Source organism: Python bivittatus, unplaced genomic scaffold (assembly GCF_059951505.1).
Source record: "Python bivittatus isolate LINGU-HERP-01145 unplaced genomic scaffold, Pbiv_v1 ctg000590_np1212, whole genome shotgun sequence".
NCBI classification, from domain to species: Eukaryota; Metazoa; Chordata; class Lepidosauria; order Squamata; family Pythonidae; genus Python; species Python bivittatus.
This window is the reverse complement of record NW_028277086.1, coordinates 31,473,819-31,491,374: the sequence shown is the minus strand read 5'-3', so window position 1 is coordinate 31,491,374 and position 17,556 is coordinate 31,473,819. Positions and strand designations below refer to the sequence as shown.

Below are 17,556 nucleotides of genomic sequence, written 5' to 3'. Positions count from 1 at the left end.
TGTGGAGAACATTTTGTACAGGGAATAAAGTCAATTTATATGCCTCAGAAGGCTAGTATTATTGTGAATGAAGAACTAACTGAATCATGTCATATACAAAAAGGAACAAGACAAGGTTGCCCATTATTGCCTTTGCTCTTTATTTTGGTTCTTGAAGTTCTTAATAGAGACATTAGAAGGGATGAACAAATAAAGCTGATGATTTAGTTTTGATATTACAAGACCCTCTGGTATCTGCTGAGCACTTGATGAAGAAATTGAAGGAATTTGGTTCACTGGCGGGTTTTAAAGTAAATAAACAAAAAACAAAAATGTTAATTAAAAACATGACCCAGCCTGATCAAGATCTGCTGTTGAGCAAGGATGGTTTCAGGATTGAAAAAAAGGTGAGATATTTGGGGGTGATTCTGTCTACCAAAATTGTGTGTTGTTCCAGAATAACTATGGCAAAATTTGGAATGAAGTGAAAAAAGATTTGGTAACATGGGAAAAATTACAATTGTCTCTCATGGGGAGAATCTCAGTGATTAAAATGAATGCTTTGCCTAGGATGTTGTTTCTTTTCCAGACTATACTGATTTTGACTACAGATTTACCATTTAAACAGTGGCAGAGAGATATATCTAAGTTCATTTGGCAACGTAAAAAACCAAGAATTAAATATAAATTGTTACAAGATGCCAAGGAACAAGGAGGTTTGGGTCTGCCTAATTTAAAACTGCATTTTGACGCTTACTGTTTGCTTTGGATGAAGGAGTGGATAACCTTGGAGAATAAAGAATTATTACAACCTGAAGGTTATGAATTAATATTTGGGTGGCATGCCTATTTGTGGTATGATAAAGTTAAAGTTAATAAGGATTTAAAAAATCATTATACCAGGAATGCCTTACTGCAGATTTGGAATAAATATAAGGTAAGACTGTCTCCTAATGTACCTTTGTGGTTATCACCTCAGGAAGCATTTACTAGAAGAGAAAATGTGGGAGAAATGAAGTGGTTAAAATATAAGGATTTACTAAATTTTGAGGAGGGTGAACCAAGTTTTAAAACAAGAGAATAGTTAGAACTAGAAGGTTTTATATGTCATTGGTTTACTCATATGCAATTGTCTGAACGTTTTAAGCTAGTTAAAAAGAATTATAGATTTGTTAATGAAATATCTTACTTTGAGACTCAACTTTGTACAAATGATGAACATGTTATTGCTAAAATGTATAAGATGTTGTTACAGATGAACTTAGAAGATGAACAAGTCAAGGAATGTATGATTAAATGGGCTAAAAACTTTGGACACAATATCATGTTGGAACAATGGGAAAATATGTGGAACAAAGGTTTGAAATTTACCGTATTTTTCCATCTATAAGACACCCCCATGTATAAGATGACCTCCACTTTTCCAACCCAAAATTAAGAAATCAGTATTTTAAAGATAAAGCAGAACACATTTTAATTTTGTAATTAGGTAACATTTACATGATACACCAGTGGGAGGAGGTCCAAACTGTCTCTCTGCAGCTCTATTTCCATGCTCATTTGCATAACTGATTACATTAAATCACGAGTGAAACTGCCGATAGCTTGCCTCTGCAAACAGACTTCCTCCATTTGGTTTGTTCAGCATCAGCTGACGTCAGTTACATAAGGCTCGTGATTGGAGGAAGTCTGTTTGCAGAGACAAGCTATTTCACTTGTGACTGGAGGCTAGTGATAGGAGGAAGCCTGTTTGCAGAGAAAAAGTATGGGCAGTTTCGCAACTGCGCGGTTCTCTCCTCAGCTTACTTCCTTGCATAAGACGCCCTTCAATTTTTAGTGTAACAATTTTAGAAAAAAATATCATCTTATAGATGGAAAAATACAGTACGTTGAATTATAATTTAAAAGAAATTTTTTATAAAATGATGTACTGCTGATATTTAATTCCTGATAAGTTATCAAAAATGTATACTGGTATAACAAATGTTGGTTGGAAATGTTCACAGGGTGAAGGAACCTTTTATCATATTTGGTGGACTTGTGAAAAGGCCAAACAATTTTGGGACCAGATATGCATTGCTATTCAAAATATTCTTAAAGTGAACATTCAACAAAATTTGAATTGTTTCTACTGGGTTTGATGGAGAAAGGATTGGAAAAACAACATGGAACTTTGCTTCTATATATGATCACAGCTGCAAGACTGTTATATGTGCAAAGATGGAAAGACTCACAAATACCAACAGTGGAAGAATGGATTATTAAATTAATGGACTTGGCTCAAATGGCAAAGTTAACAGCTTTAATAAGATAATACTGTTTCTAAGTTTGTCTCCTCATGGCAACCCTTCCTAAATTACATACTTGGGTTGGGAAAAAATGAAGCTCTGGTTGTAGGATTTAATGATTAGATGGTTTGTGTTGATAGAAATAATGTGAATTTGGATTAATTAGTGGTAAGATATTAACTTTTTTCAAATTTGTATTTGTATTGGAGATAGTCAGAAGTCACTTTCCGTTTCATCTTTCTACCTATTCTCACTATTTTAGTTTTTGTCTTTTAGTTCTATCTTCTTTCTTTTCTAGACTTTTTGATTTGTATTTTAACTGTACTTTTAAATCTTAATAAAAGCTTTAATAATAAAAAAAGAAAAGGTATTTGACAATTTGAACTGTATTTTTCTGTTTAAAATTCTGGAAGATATGGATTTTGGAGATAATTTTATTAAATTGGTGAAGTCGATTTATAAAAGGCACAAATAATTGTCAATGGAGAATTAATAAAACCTTGTGAGATATAAAAAAGGACAAGACAAGGATGCCCTTTAGCTCCACTTTTGTTCATTCTAGCTCTTGAAGTATTGAATAGAAATATAAGACAGAATGAGAGAATTGCTGGAGTGAAAAGAGAAATATATAAATTGAGGACATTTGCTGACAATTTGCTGGTAATTTTGGAAAACCGTTTGGAAGGAATAGAAATATTAATGGAAAAATTAAAGGATTTTGGTGTGTTAGCTGGATTTAAAGTTAATAATGAGAAAATGAAGATGCTAACAAAAATATGAGGGTGGAAGTGCAAAAAGAATTAATGGAAAAAAACTGGTTTTCAGATTGGGAAAAAAGTAAAATACTTGGGTATAATTATAGTCATTATTATTATAACGACTAATATGAATTGTATGTTCTTTCAAAATAATTACGTTAAGGTAGGGAATGAAATCAAGGATATGTTAAGAGGGGGAAAATTACAATTGTCATTGTTGGGGAGAATTTCTGTGATAAAAATTACCTAAAATAATGCTTCTGTTTTAATTTCTGTGATAAAAATTACCTAGAATGCTGTTTCTGTTTCAAACAATACCTATTTCCACAACTGATGCATGATTTAAACAATGACAGAAAGGTATATCTAGCTTTATATGGCAAGGGAAAAAAACAAGAGTTAAATTTAAAATTCTTCAAGATGCAAAGGAACAAAGAGGATTGGGGCTGCCTGATTTGAAATTGTACTTTGCAGCCTGTGTTTGGTTTGGATGAAATAATGGGTGTTAGTGAGAAACAAGAGAATTTTAGAATTAGAAAGGCACAACCTGAAATTTGGATGGCATGGTTTTTTATGGTACAATAAAGTTAAGGTTAATGTAGGCTTTAAAAATCATTGTTAAAACTGCCATGTTGAGAATATGGAATAGATATAAACCCAGGCTGTGCCTGAAAATGCCTTTGTGGATCTCAGCACAAGAATTATTTTATAGAAAAGAAACAGCAGGCAGAGAGAAATGGTTAACATATTGAGAGTTCTTAGAACAAGAACATGGAGAATATAAGATGAAATTAAAAGATCAGTTGATTGCAGAAGGATTTAGTTTTCAATGGTTTTCATATGTACAGTTAAAAGAAAGATTTAAAGTAGACATTTGAAATTAAACAACGTAAGACAGATTTTTTTTTAGATTTTTTTTATCCTGCCTTTATTTTTATAAATAACTCAAGGTGGTGAACATACCTAATACTCCTTCCTCCTATTTTCCCCACAACAATATCCCTGGGGGGGGGGGGGGAGTTGGGCTGAGAGAGAGTGACTGGCCCAAAGTCACCCAGCCAGCTTTCATGCATAAGGTAGGACTACAACTCACAGTCTCCTGGTTTCTAGCCTGATGCCTTAACCACTAGACCATATTGGCTCAGTGCAGTTTCACATAACTGAATTATATTATAACATAATTCACATAACTGAATTATGCAAATGATGAATATGTAATTGCTAAAATATATAAGCTTTTACTGAAATTTGAAATGAAAGGACAAGTTAAATAGTATATGATGAAATGGGCTAAGACCTTTGGTTATAACATACAGATGGATCAATGAGAAAATATGTGGCTGAAAGGACTGAAATTTACATTATGTTACAATTTAAAAGAGATTTTTTATAAAATGATGTATTGATGTACCAGAACATTTTTCTAGAATGTCTAAAAGTACTTCAAATCTAGGTTGGAAATGTGGAAAACATGAAGGATCATTTTATCATGCTTGGTAGACTTGTAAAAAAGCTAGAAAGTTTTAGTCTCAAACACATACAGTATACAAAGAATTGTAAAGATTAATATTGAACTGAAGCCATACATTTTCTTACTGAAACTAATGGACAGACAACTAGATAACACTTAAGGAAGATTCTTTTTTTGTGCATGGTAACTGCAGTGAGATTATTATATGCACAAAGATGGAAAGACTCTGAAATGCCCACAATGGAGGAATGGTTGGTGAAAATGACAGAATTTTCAGAGATGGCAAAACTGACTTGTTTGATTAGGGAAAAGACAACTACATTTATTAGTAACTGGAAATCCACTATGGATTTTTTGCTGAAATGAAAAAAATGAACTTGTGATTTATGGGTTTGATGATTAGAAAGAGTAGAATATGGAAAGAAGGGAACCACGGTATAACCTTAGAGAGAGAAGATGAAATATAAATGCATTTATAACTGCTATAAAAAAGATTGGAAGCCACTTCTTTATATCTTTTTTCCTTTTCTTTTTCTTTCTTTTCTCTTTTCTTTTATTTCTTTCTTATTTACTCATCATTTTTCTTTACTTTCCTTTTTCTTCTTTAAATTTGTATTGTTTTTATTCCATTAAAAAAATCTTCAATTTTTTTTAAAAAAGGAAATTATGCATTGTCTATGTATCTATCAAGCCATCTTGCAATGTACAAGAACTATATGATTACCAACGAGGGTTCTTCTTTTTTGTTTGTTTAAATATTTTTGGTTGGTCCAGTTAAGTTTTCCACTGCTACTGTCATTGCATGGGCAAGTCGTGTGTGCCCTCAAAATCTGTTCTGAAGAGCTGGGGAGGAGGAATAAGTCCACTGATACAACCTGCAATCATGAATTTCATCTATTTTTTCAACTTTCTATTTGAAACACTCATGGGGGGAAACAATAAATTAAACAATATCTTGATTTACTTTAGTTACCTGGCATAGTAATACACATTTTCTACAAACCTTCAAAATCAGTGCTGCATGGATAATTCATCTCATATTATTTTTCTACTTGTGCAACTGAATTTTTCATTCTTTTTTCTCTGTCTCATGAGAGAGAGAGAGAAAGATCTCTGTTCCAATTAAAGAAAAGCACGGAGGTATAAGTCACTTCATTTTAGGCAACTCTAAATGCAGATATCTATCTATCTATCTATCTATCTATCTATCTATCTATCTATCTATCTATCTATCTATCTATCACATTTATACAGCTGCCCATCTCACACAAGGTGACTCTGGACAGTATACAACAATAGACTATTTTATGTAAGAAGGAAAAACGTTGATTAAGATCAATACAGAAGTCAATAACTACTGAAATATTATACTCGCTAAATAATATCTGCTAAAAATCAGTATAAATGACAATAAATTATATCTACCAGAAAATTATATGTTACCTTAGCATGAGCAGGTCCTTGTTCATTAAGAAGCTTATACAGAGGCTGAATTCTATTGAAACGGGCTAATTCATTTACCAGACACATTGGAGTTTTCTCTTTAAGGTTTGCCATGTAATCCTGTAAAGGAACTATAAATAAAAAGGTAATAGGGTTTTTTTAATATATCGTTTCATAGAAAGGTATCATTTATATAAAAAAAATCTGGCTAGAAATTATTTTCTGACAATAAAGCAATAAATACTAATAAATAATTAGAGGGCCAGTTTGGTCTAGTGGTTAAGACTCCAGGCTAGAAACCAGGAGACTGAGTTCTAATCCCACCTTAGACATGAAAGCCAGATGGGTGACTTTGGGCCAGTAGCTCTCTCAGCCCAACCCACCTAGCAGAGTTGTTGTTGTGGGGAAAATAGGAGGAGGAAGGAGTATTAGGAGTATGTTCGCCACCTTGAGTTATTTTTTAAAAATAAAAAAGGCAGGATAAAAAAATTCAAAAAAAATACTGTCTAGAAATTATTACCTCACCACCAAATTGAAAAAAGAACTTTTTGTAAATGATATCCACTTCAGGTATTTATTTTTACTTCATTTCAAATTACAGTCCATAGATTTTAGATAAATTATTTTATCAGTATACAATTATCCAGCTCTATTTTTTATTACATACAATGCATCTGTTTATTAAAAAGTTATATTCTTGTCTTTTAAGCTAATTATATATTTTTTGAATCACCAAGTTTATTGTTTTCCTAGTTCTAGAATTTTCTCTTTTCTACTCCTCCTCCTCCCTAAAACTAAAATGCTTGACTTGCATAACAATTTATTCCTTCTTTGGTTTTCCTCAAAATCATCATGATTAGGAACATAAAATTTCAAGTAGACTTAGTTCTGGTGCCATTGTTTCAATTAGCAAGGACAAAAATGAACGTTATTTGCAGTTACCAAAAGGGGGAACAATAACTACCCAAAATGGTCTAAGACTCTTTGTTCCAGGTCAGAACCTGGAGATTTAAACTTTTCTGTACAAGAGAAAGGTGAGTTTCTTTCAGGGCTTCTGCTTAAAAACTCTTCAGAAACTATGTAAGCTGCTAAACTTGAGCTGTTAAATTGTGCTAAAATGTTTCAGATGTTTTTAATTAAAGAACTTTCCCCTTTTGTGACCTTCTGAAGTACTTGTTCCAAAAAGTGATAACATAATACATACATAATTTAAAATGAATCTCCTGCTTACCCTGAGACTTTCTAGGAGATATAGAACCCATAAAACCAGTTGTACAATTATTGCATCCAACAGCTGATTCTGGAGCTGATCCATTTACTGAGGAGTGAGAAACCACTGAACTTGTTACTAAAGGGGTTAGTGCTGCTGAGGATAAATTAAGGCCACAGTGATTTGATGTGGTCTCCATTTTGATTTGTGCCCTTGATTTTACTGAAAAGAAAAAAAAAACAAGCAAGCATATAGCGTTAGATTAGGGAAGCACTACATTTGATTAACCTGACTGTACGTACTGTTAAAAAAAAAGTTTTCCATTCTGTATCTTTCAGTACTGGCAAGCTTTAGGCATGCTGATAACTTTACATCAGGGTGAGAGCTAGTCTTGAAGATGTCTTTTTGTTGGAGACCAATTTGTGGTTACTCATAGGTTTGTTTTGATTGATGACAACATTGTTAATATATAATTTATAACTTCCTGTGAGTAGATCACTGCTACTTCATTTTGATAAACAGAAAATGTTGTCTGTCTCTTTTTAATCTATTTTACTGAAGGTTTTGCAATCAAACATAATTAAACACAGATATGAACCTATGTTAAAGCCTACCCTGTGGTGAAAAGGAAGATGAAATGCCAGTACTTTTCTGCCCTTACTACATTAGCAGATATCATCCACCTTGTTCAAGGTGACCTGTTCCCTGTGGGGGAAGGATGATCCAGATCTCTTTGGGCTCCTAAAATAGATTTGCTAAATATTTCACTGACAAAATTGCATGTATTCATTCAGATTCTGACTCTACACTGGCAGAGCCAACAGAAGTAACTGGGACAAGGTCTTGCATGGTAATCTGGGATTCGTTTCAGCTTATAGATGCTGAATAGACGCTTATAGATATGGACAAGGTTATCTGCAGCAGATTGGACCCTTGCCTCACCTAGCTCCTTCAGGAAGCAAGAGGTGGCAAGCAGTTGTGTTTTTGAAGGAGGAAATGGTGACTGCTGCCTTGAAGAAGGTAGAGGTAGTCTCTTATTTGAAGAGGCCATCTCACAATCAAATACTGTTAGATTATTTTTGCCTTCTCTCCCACTTTCATTTCTTAGATAAGGTTTTTGAGAAGGTGGACATTTTGCTGCTGAGGAGCAGCATAGAAGAAAGATTGTCTGGATCCCTGGCTGTCGGGATTCAGGTCTCAATATGGAATTAAAAATGCATTGGTCACTCTTGTGGATGACTACTTTTATGACATCAATGGAGGGAGTGTGGTTCTCCTGGTCCTTTTAGATTTCTCAATGGCATCTGATACCAACAAACATGGAATACTTATAGAAAGATGGTTGGCAACTGGGGGCACAGGCAACCTTCCTGAATAGATATACCAGTTGATTGTAGGAGAAGGGGAATGGTTGAATCCCCATCTGCTCCAATGTAAGATACTATAAGGCTCAGTACAATCCCCATTGTTATTTAACATCTATATGGTACCACTATATTAGCTCATTATTGGATCAGGATGAAGCATCAATTTGTATATAATACCCAGTTGAACATTACTACTTGGGCCAGAAGGGAAATGCAGTGGATGTTCTGGCCAAGTTCTGAAGGCAGTCAGGATCTGTATAGATGTGCTTTACGTAGGATTGCCCCTGAAGTTCGTACAAAAAATTTAGCTGGCGCAAAATGCAGCTGTCTACATGCCAGCAGGTAAGAGTTGCTTTAGCAGTACGACAGCTATATTACAGGCATTGCATTGACTGTCTGTTTCATCACCTCAGGAGGGGATGCTCTGGGTTCCACTTCTGTGACAGATTAAGGAGGGGGAAATCCAAAATTTTGTATCTGCAACCTCCAAAATTCATAGAGTACTAACACACCAATTATTTCATAAGGCCACAAAACCTGGCTCTTTGAGAGGCAGACCTGCAATGTGGGTTGATCTGTCCTGAAATGGTTCTGTGTTGTTCTATGAGCAATTATTTTTTAATGTTGCTTTACAATTATGTTTTCTGATTATGTATTATTTTATGTAAGCTGCCCAGAGTCTTGGGAATGGGGAAGCCAAAATATTTTAGTACATAAATAAAAAATAAAATAAACTAATTTGTACAACTTTAATTGCCTCCAATTTGCCAAGACAATTGAAATCAAAAGTAATTTAAAAAATGAGCTGAAGTATAGTGAAGCATCAGCATGCTTATGGTAGTTTTGTATGAACCTTTGTATATGTATGAAGAGCTAATGTTAAAAGGTTCATCAATAGAATCATCAATACTCACTTTAACTAATTAACAATTTGGTATCAATTTTAACTGACAGAGAAATGACAGGTCTCAAGTCATTGGTGCTGTGATTGCAGAATATTTAAACTATTCTTATAAATACTTCAGGAAAACTTAGCACAGTGAAACATAATTTTACCCAAAGCCAAAGCAAATCATCAGAATTCTAAAACATTTAGTTGAAAGTATGTACAGTTAGTCACAGTGACGCTAGCTTCAGTGTCATTTTTCCCAGTCTGTTGCCATCTTTGGCCTAATCTGGTTATACATTTGTCAGAGGACTTAATATTAACCCCTATTACTGTTACATAGCATCACTATGGAAAAACAATTTCAATAGTTTCTAAGAGACTAGAAGATACAGGACTGACCTCTTACACATTTGTTCACAATAGCAGGAAATTAGAAAACTCACAATATACCCACTATTTTCAGTATGGTTTTTGAAAAACAATTGTGACCCAGGATATTGCAAATATGGTTTATGACCATAATGGCTGAGTTCACAGACTGTACTAAGTCAAAACCTAACAAGTAATAGTATGACTTAGTGTGATATATGATCCTGGATCTTTTTCTAGTTGTTAGAACATGGATTGGTACGGTCTTAGTGGCCAAGGGCTCGTTTTTGGAGCCTGAAGGCTACAAAGCCTCACATATGGCAAAGCTGGGATTTGGGGTATAATATGTGGGGTTTTCTTTGCTTTTTAGTAGGGATATAGTTATTTTAGGGCCTATACTAATTTTCATATATGTTTCATCTCTAAAGAGGTGAATACATTTCCCATTCATAATATGAAATTTGTTGTAGCCAAGAAAACTTTTCTTAACTATTGGGTGCACTCTTGCAAAACTGCAATTTACCCTCCGGTAACTTCTCTTTTGCATTGCCAGCACTACCAAATTGCTTTACTCTCAATAAAGCAGACAGTACATAACTGTCTTATTGCTGAATTTATTATGCTGAATATGTAAAGACCTAATGAAATGATCCTAAAAGTCAACGTATTTGCTCCTTTTAACTGTTGTGAGCATTTAAGGGAGGCATGCAGATTCATAAAGATTGTATGTTGAATGGTCCATACACTTAATAACTGCAAGTCAGATATTAAAATCTGTGTCACAACCTATTTTTATAAACATGTTAAATATCATACAACTGGAAATTGGAAAACTTGCTCAAAATTTTAGGTAATTCTTTCATGGGTTTATAGTCTCTATCTTCTAAAACTTAAGAACTGTTTCAAAACAAGAAATTAATCCTTTTTTTTTTTTTTTGCTACCAAATTTGCTACTGCAAAGTATTAGAAAGCTAAAATACATATTTCTTTGGAACAATTATGTTTAAAGGGGTCAGAAGTAGCATTCTTTAGAGTATCCCTCAATTAAGGACTATTTTATTCAAAGTTTAATTGTCTTACTGCATTAACAAATTAATTTCCAATAAGTTACACTCATTTGTACCAATATCTTTCTGGACAGATATATTGAAAATGGATAGATTAAAATTTTCCATCTCTCTTTAAGAATCAAATGAATTTATACATACTTCCAAATCATATTCAACCCCTTAGACAGACAGACAGACAGACAGACAGACAGACAGACAGACAGACAGACTCATTCAGAAGTCGTGCATACATTTTTCTTGGCCAAGAACTGCTCTGGCCATTAACAGTGTGCATGAGGCCACATTCAAAAAAATTAGTGGGCAGGGCCAATATAAAAACTAAATCTGATTTTGCTTATGTTTAAGTAAAATTAAATATAGTTACTATGATTATTCTTCAGTCATATACTTAATTATTTCACAATAACGTGATAGCAATTTTGAAGATTTCTAGAGACTGATACAACAGCTTCCAGAGACTACACGTGGTCCAAAAGCCTCAGGTTGTATGCTTCTGTATTAAAGTAATCTACAGCAATACTAAATTCCATTTCTTTCTAGTGCAGAACATATAACATTTTAAAGATTAAGAATACTTTTTTACCTCCACAATTTACTTATAAAATCACATTTTTATTTCTTTTCTGAATGTGTGTGTGTGTGTGTGTATAATTATATGGGTACTATTTGTGCATAAAATTCAGAATACTGTAAGCATCTGAAATAAGGAAACTCGCAACAATGAGCTGAAGTAAAGTCAGGCATGTTTGTTTAATTTATAACCACAGAAATTGAAGATACGTTATTTCACATTTAGAACATAGGTTCTGTTTCTAAAAAAAATGGGAGTCCTTATTTGAAAGTTTTCATCACATAGATTTATTGAACTAATTAATTCAACATACATGCTGCCTGATTCCAAATGGACCCTGGGTAGTTTACAATATGGAGTACAGCATCCCAATTATGCAAATATACCAGTGTTTTGGACTTCCGGGGAAGAAACAGTGAATTGAAGACCACAGAAGAATGAAGAACCAGCGAGTAGATGGGGGAGAGGACTTGGGTTCACCCACAAGCGCTCCATACAGTTGCTCTTTACAAGGACACTGCAAGGCAGTGGGTTTAGAGCTCTGGGAGATGAGGGAATAACCATCTTGCTGAAACCACAGTTGGTGCCTTCAAAAAGGTCACTGGATTCACATACTTCCTATCATTTTTGGATATTGCTTATTAACTGCTTTTCAGCTATTAGGAACCTTGGATTGACAAGTTATACAGCACAGGGTGAATTTCCTTCAATCCTTAGCAAAAGAAGTTTTAAATACAAGTTTGAGGATTTAAAAAAATTCTTTTGGAATAAACAGTGAAAGGAAGATTAGAACTTTGCTTTTGGAAAGTTACAAATGGACTAGGGACAAGATGGATTTGAAATAAGATTTTGGAATTAATCATAAGAATCCTTCTCATGGGAAAAGGCTTTTGTTTTGAATTCTGTTAAAAAAAAATGATACAATGAGACTTTGAAGGTTGGACACTAGAGGGAACCATAAGGATCTAAGATTACAATTAAAGAAGAACACTTAAACTTGGCTTACTAATACAAAATGAATGAAGCAAAATATTTTAACATTGGACATATTGAAGGATATTTTCGAACAATGGACTCAGAAGTTAATTTTAAGATTGTCTGCTTCTCTAGATAAGGCTGTGTTTAAAAGATGTTATGGAAGAGGAACAAGTTATATCTGACAAGATTGAGACTGATCTGAAAGTGGATTTAAAAATGACAGGCTACAAGAATGATATGGAAAAAGATGCTACACTGGATATACACATGAAACCAGCTGATGTCTTAATAATTAAAAAATATACAAATAACAAACCAAAAAAGTGAACTGGATAATTTTCCTATATTGGATTTACAAAAGGGGCTTGTTAAAGCTTTGAAGAATTTTGTGAGAAGGGACAAAGAAAAAATGAAAAGGAAATCAAGTTCTAGGACATTATTTGAAGGGACTAAAGATCAAGATAGTTAAAAGTAAAAGGGAGGAATATAAAGTTGGTTTATTTGATCAAGTTAAAATAGATATGTTTTGGGGTTGTTGTTTTTTTAGGTTTTTATCCCGCCTTTTCTTTTCGTATACAACTTAAGGTGGCAAACATACCAATATTCCTTCCTCCTCCTATTTTTCCCACAACAACTCTGTGAGGTGAGTTGGGCTGAGAGAGAGTGATTGGCTCAAAGTCATTCAGCTAGTTTTTCATGCCTAAGGCAGGACTAGAACTCATAGTCTTCTGGTTTCTAGGCCAACACCTTAACCACTACACCAACCTGCTCTCTATGTTATATGTTGTTATGTCTATGAGATATGTTGTTATCTCTGTTAACCATTAATGAAATTTTGCTGATCAAGACCGAAATGAGGCTTTAAGGATTTGTTTATAGATAAGAGATGGGATATGGGGAGAAGAGATCATTTGTCTTATTTTATGAGAAGGTGACAAGTTACTAAAATTCTTTATATTTGTGATGAAGGGGGAAATCATTTCTTTATATATTTTTCTTTTTCTTTGCTATATTCTTATTTTTTCTTTCTTTTCTACTTTTCTTTTCTTTTTTTCTTCTCTGCACTTTCTCTTTTCTCTTTTTCTTTTTCTTAGTTTGCATTACTTTTTATCTTTTTAATTGTAATTTTTAATTACACACACACACACACACACACGCCTCTCCTTTGGAAGCTGCCAATGCAATAGCCCAATCCTAAACACATTTACTTTAAATAAATGGCATTGAATTTCATGGGGCTTTATAATCAAAGTTGCATCCCATGTCTTAACTGTCTCAAATTAGATATTTGGTCAGCTGTATCGACTGACACACACTGGGAAGACAAATGTAATAGCACAACAGACTAGGCCTGTAGGAAGAAACAAATAAATTCTTACTCTTAGCTCAGATAGATTTGCTTACAAATCTTCAGATTGGAAATGCTTTTCATTAGTGTGATTTAAGTAGCCTTATTATCTTTTGCAATGAGCAACATTATGCCTACCTAATAATACTTACATATGACTCCTAATTAAGTTAATCAATGGAGTGCAGTGAATTCCTACAGCGTTTTTAGGCATTATATAGTCATAGGCAAAAAATATCCAGTTACCTATTAATATATGAATCGCACTCCCAAATAAAGATAAAACCTTCTACATATTTGTCATGTTGACCTTCCTTAACATGTGAGTGCAAGCAAATACTGAAGTCTATTTATAACAATTTCACTTGTTCCATATTATTAGCATTAGCTGCCTAGATAAACATGTTAACACTCTATATAGAGAAAATGTAGTGTCATAACCAAAAGGGTAAGCTGGTAAATCCTTGCTGCAATTTTGCCTGAACTATGAACTAAGAGATGAGTCAGTCCACTGTTTGTAAATTTATGCCCCTTCTGCCTCACAATACATCTTACAAAATCGGAATGAACATTACTGACTTCTAAATATACAATTATTTGAAGGATTTCTGATCAATGGGATGTAATATGCTTGAATATGCTGAAACTGCACTTTTGTTCATACTTACCTAGAAACAATCTTAATTCAGTAGAACTTACATCTAAATAAACTTGCATAGGATTGCATGGCCAAAGTAGTGTGATTCAGCAATTAGGCTAATTGCTGGGTTCAGCAGTCCATTCAGCCATGAAACTAGTGGCTGACACTGAGGATCTATCACTTCTCAGTGTCTTAACTAAACCACAGTGAAGGACCAGAGCTCCTTAAACAGAGGGCCTGCCCAGACCTCCTTAAAGGAAAGCCAAAATATAAATTTAATATATGTTAATTATTAAATAATTCAAGAAAACATATTTTAGCTGTTGCAGTTATTTACAGCACATGCAATTTTCAGTTAGTCTAGAATTTAGGTTATTCAAGTAACTAGCTTCCAAACTAATTGCATAGAGAGATTGAAAAAGAGAATGGAACATACTGTAACTTTGCCTTCATCACCTGTATGTTCTTTATCAAAGACCAACAGGCGAACAGGGGCTGGGGGAAAGTATTAACACATCTTATGCATTTGACTTTACTTGGTATGAAACCAGTGTATGCTGTTTTAGTTCTACTTTCTATACAGAGAATGTTAATATCAAAGTTTAACCTAAGTACATATTCATGAGAATAATTAACTATGTGGGTATATTTCTGTTCAAAAACATTCCTTATCTGTGATATTATTCATGTCAGAAATAAGCTCTGTTAAGTTAAATGAGACCTAACTTACTAAGTCAAATGGGACCTCTGTTAAGTTAAATGGGAAGATGTGTATTTAGTTGTATCTTTAAAACCGTGAGAAATTAAAGCTATTGGGTGTACTCAGTTGGGTGAGCTGTGTAGATCAATATAGTTTTCACTACCACTGCAGTCTCTATTATTAATGGATATAAAGAATGGGGCCAGAGATAAGAGGAACACTGAGCGGCATTCTACTTTTCTACATGCAATGAGTAATTTTCAATATCTAGAGGTTACATTTGTCATAACGTGGAATACTGCCTTTTGTGGAGAAATAACATACATAGTATGTAAGAGCCCTGCTGAATCTGCTAGAAGCTATACTGATATCAAAATACTGCATGCATCATGACATCACACAAATAATACAAATTATGTACATGTGTTATTTTGTATCAACGTATCATTTGCATCATGATACACATGTCCCCTGCTCTTCCATGGGTGCCCATAGCTCTCTAGTGCAGCATTCTGTTCCCAGTAACCAATAGCTGGATGCCTATAGAAAGCTTGTAAGGAGGACATGAACTCACTAACACTTTCCTACACATACTCCCCAGTAATTGGTATTCAGAGGTGCATTAACTCTAAAACTAGAAATAATATACAATCATAATTAAAGTAATAATTTATTAGTTATCTTCCACAATTTTGTCTAGTACCTTAATAGAACTAAGTTAAATCCCATCAATACATCTTATGGAAGCAAATTTCAATGTTTGACCATTAGAAGTTCATCCTATAGTCTATCATAAATTTATTACAACATAATTTAATTCAGGTTGAGCAACCTTTGAGAGCTCAGGAATCACAACTCAATCTCCTATCCTCCCAGAGGGTTGCAGAAAGTTGTCTGATAATACAGTAATGGCAAACTGATGATACTGGCAAAAATTTTAAGCCCAGCTTTTGTTTTTTTTATTGGGGGGGGGGGAAAGGAAGCAGAAAACTTCTGGAAGGCAATAACTCTTATCCTCACATCCTCAAATGTTGACAGTGCAATTTGAGGGTTCCAGAAGCCCATGTCAGATAGATTATCCATCTGTATTCCCCTCACCTTGCATGACTTTATATACCTCAATTATATTGTCCACTTAATGGTGTTTAAAAAACAAAAACAAAACTAAAAAGGCCCAGAGATTATAAGCCTTTCTTATATGGAAGTTGTAGCCCATTGTTCATTTTGGTGGAATACAAAGGTATTCCAAGTGATTTATTCCAACATCACATACTTGTTTAAAGGAAATTATGACACTGACATTTTTATTCTCAGTTTCTATTCTAATGATACCCAGTATCACATCTGCATTATGTTAACAGTTTTCTAGGCCATGCACCAGAAATCCAAGATCTTATTCCAGTCATCCACAGCCACCTCAGATCCCGTCATCATGTACATGAAAAATACCAAAATATATAATTATGATCTGTTCATACATGCTACACTTTACACCATTGCACTGAACTGTATTTGCCATTTTGATGCTGATTCTTCAAGTGAAATCTTTTGGGGGCTCGTTTCTGTTTTAACCACAAAACTGGGTTAAACTAAAAACTGCTTTAGCTCCCGACCCTTCAGAACAAGAGAAAAAAACATGCCGTGGAGCCTTAAAACGTCCTTGGAAGTCCTCCCCGTTTGCAACTCTTCACTGCGGAAACCTGTCGGTTTCTTCTTCGCCTTGTTTCCCTCGAGGTGGGACCAGGGATTCAGCATCCCAACGTAGCGTGGTCAATTCCACAGGAAAAGAAAACACGTCCTTGACATGTTTTCTGAATATCCCCTGATTTGGGCTGATCTTTTCAGAATCACCGCGCAGCTCCCAAAGGGGTCTCGCCTGTGCGCTCCCTGCCCTGCCCTGCCCTGCCCTGCCCGGATAAGCGGCTCCGCCGGGGACGGAGGGACTCACCGCCCGTCCCCTCCGCCTCACCGGTGAAGGACGAGATGAAGCGGGCAAGAGAGGAGCAAAAGCGGCGGGGCTCGACCTGCGCACCTCAATTCCTCTCTACCGGCCGCCGCAGGAACAGCCAGCGAAGGAGGCGGCTCCTCTCTCCTCCGCGGTAGCATCTCCCGCAGCTGCCCACGGCCGGGGCCGCCGCCACGGCAGGAGCCGTGGAGAAGTCCGCTCCCGCTGCCCGCCGCCCCCGCGCCATCCCGGTTTCCGAGCGGGCCGCCCGGCTCCTCCGCGGCCTCGGTTACCTGGTTCCCGGGACACTTTGGAGACGCCGCCAACATCGGCAAACACTAAAGAGAAGCGACCCCGGCGCGGCGACCGGCCCCAACCAACCGCTTCGCCACCGCCCCCATCCCCCGCGAGCCGGCCGCGGCCCGCTGCCCAACCTCCGCCCTCGGGCCGGGGCCTAGCCCATGCCGCCTGGGCTGAAGCGTCCCTGCGCGGGACCGCCGCCGCTGCTCCCCCCTTCTGACAGCGCGAAT

The 17,556-nt window shown here is 35.5% G+C and overlaps 1 protein-coding gene across 12 annotated transcripts in view; it reads right to left on the bottom strand.

Moving 5' to 3' along the window:
• Window positions 1-17,556, bottom strand: part of STAU2 (staufen double-stranded RNA binding protein 2) — a 169,537-nt gene extending 151,981 nt beyond the window's left edge. For 3 of the 12 annotated variants that reach the window (XR_015797607.1, XR_015797608.1, XM_088149236.1), the window contains exons 1-3: window positions 16,722-16,961; window positions 7,171-7,371; window positions 5,940-6,070 (exon numbers count right to left, since the gene is read on the bottom strand). Coding sequence is in view for 8 of the 12 variants with exons in the window: in XM_088149236.1 (XP_088005362.1) it covers window positions 5,940-6,070; window positions 7,171-7,371; window positions 16,722-16,836 (447 nt within the window). In the remaining 4 variants the exon portion in view is untranslated. Of the gene's footprint in view, window positions 1-5,939; window positions 6,071-7,170; window positions 7,372-16,721; window positions 16,962-17,029; window positions 17,299-17,319 lie in introns of those variants that run through there. The other 9 variants (XR_015797609.1, XM_088149233.1, XM_088149230.1 and 6 more) reach the window with 7 other exon arrangements.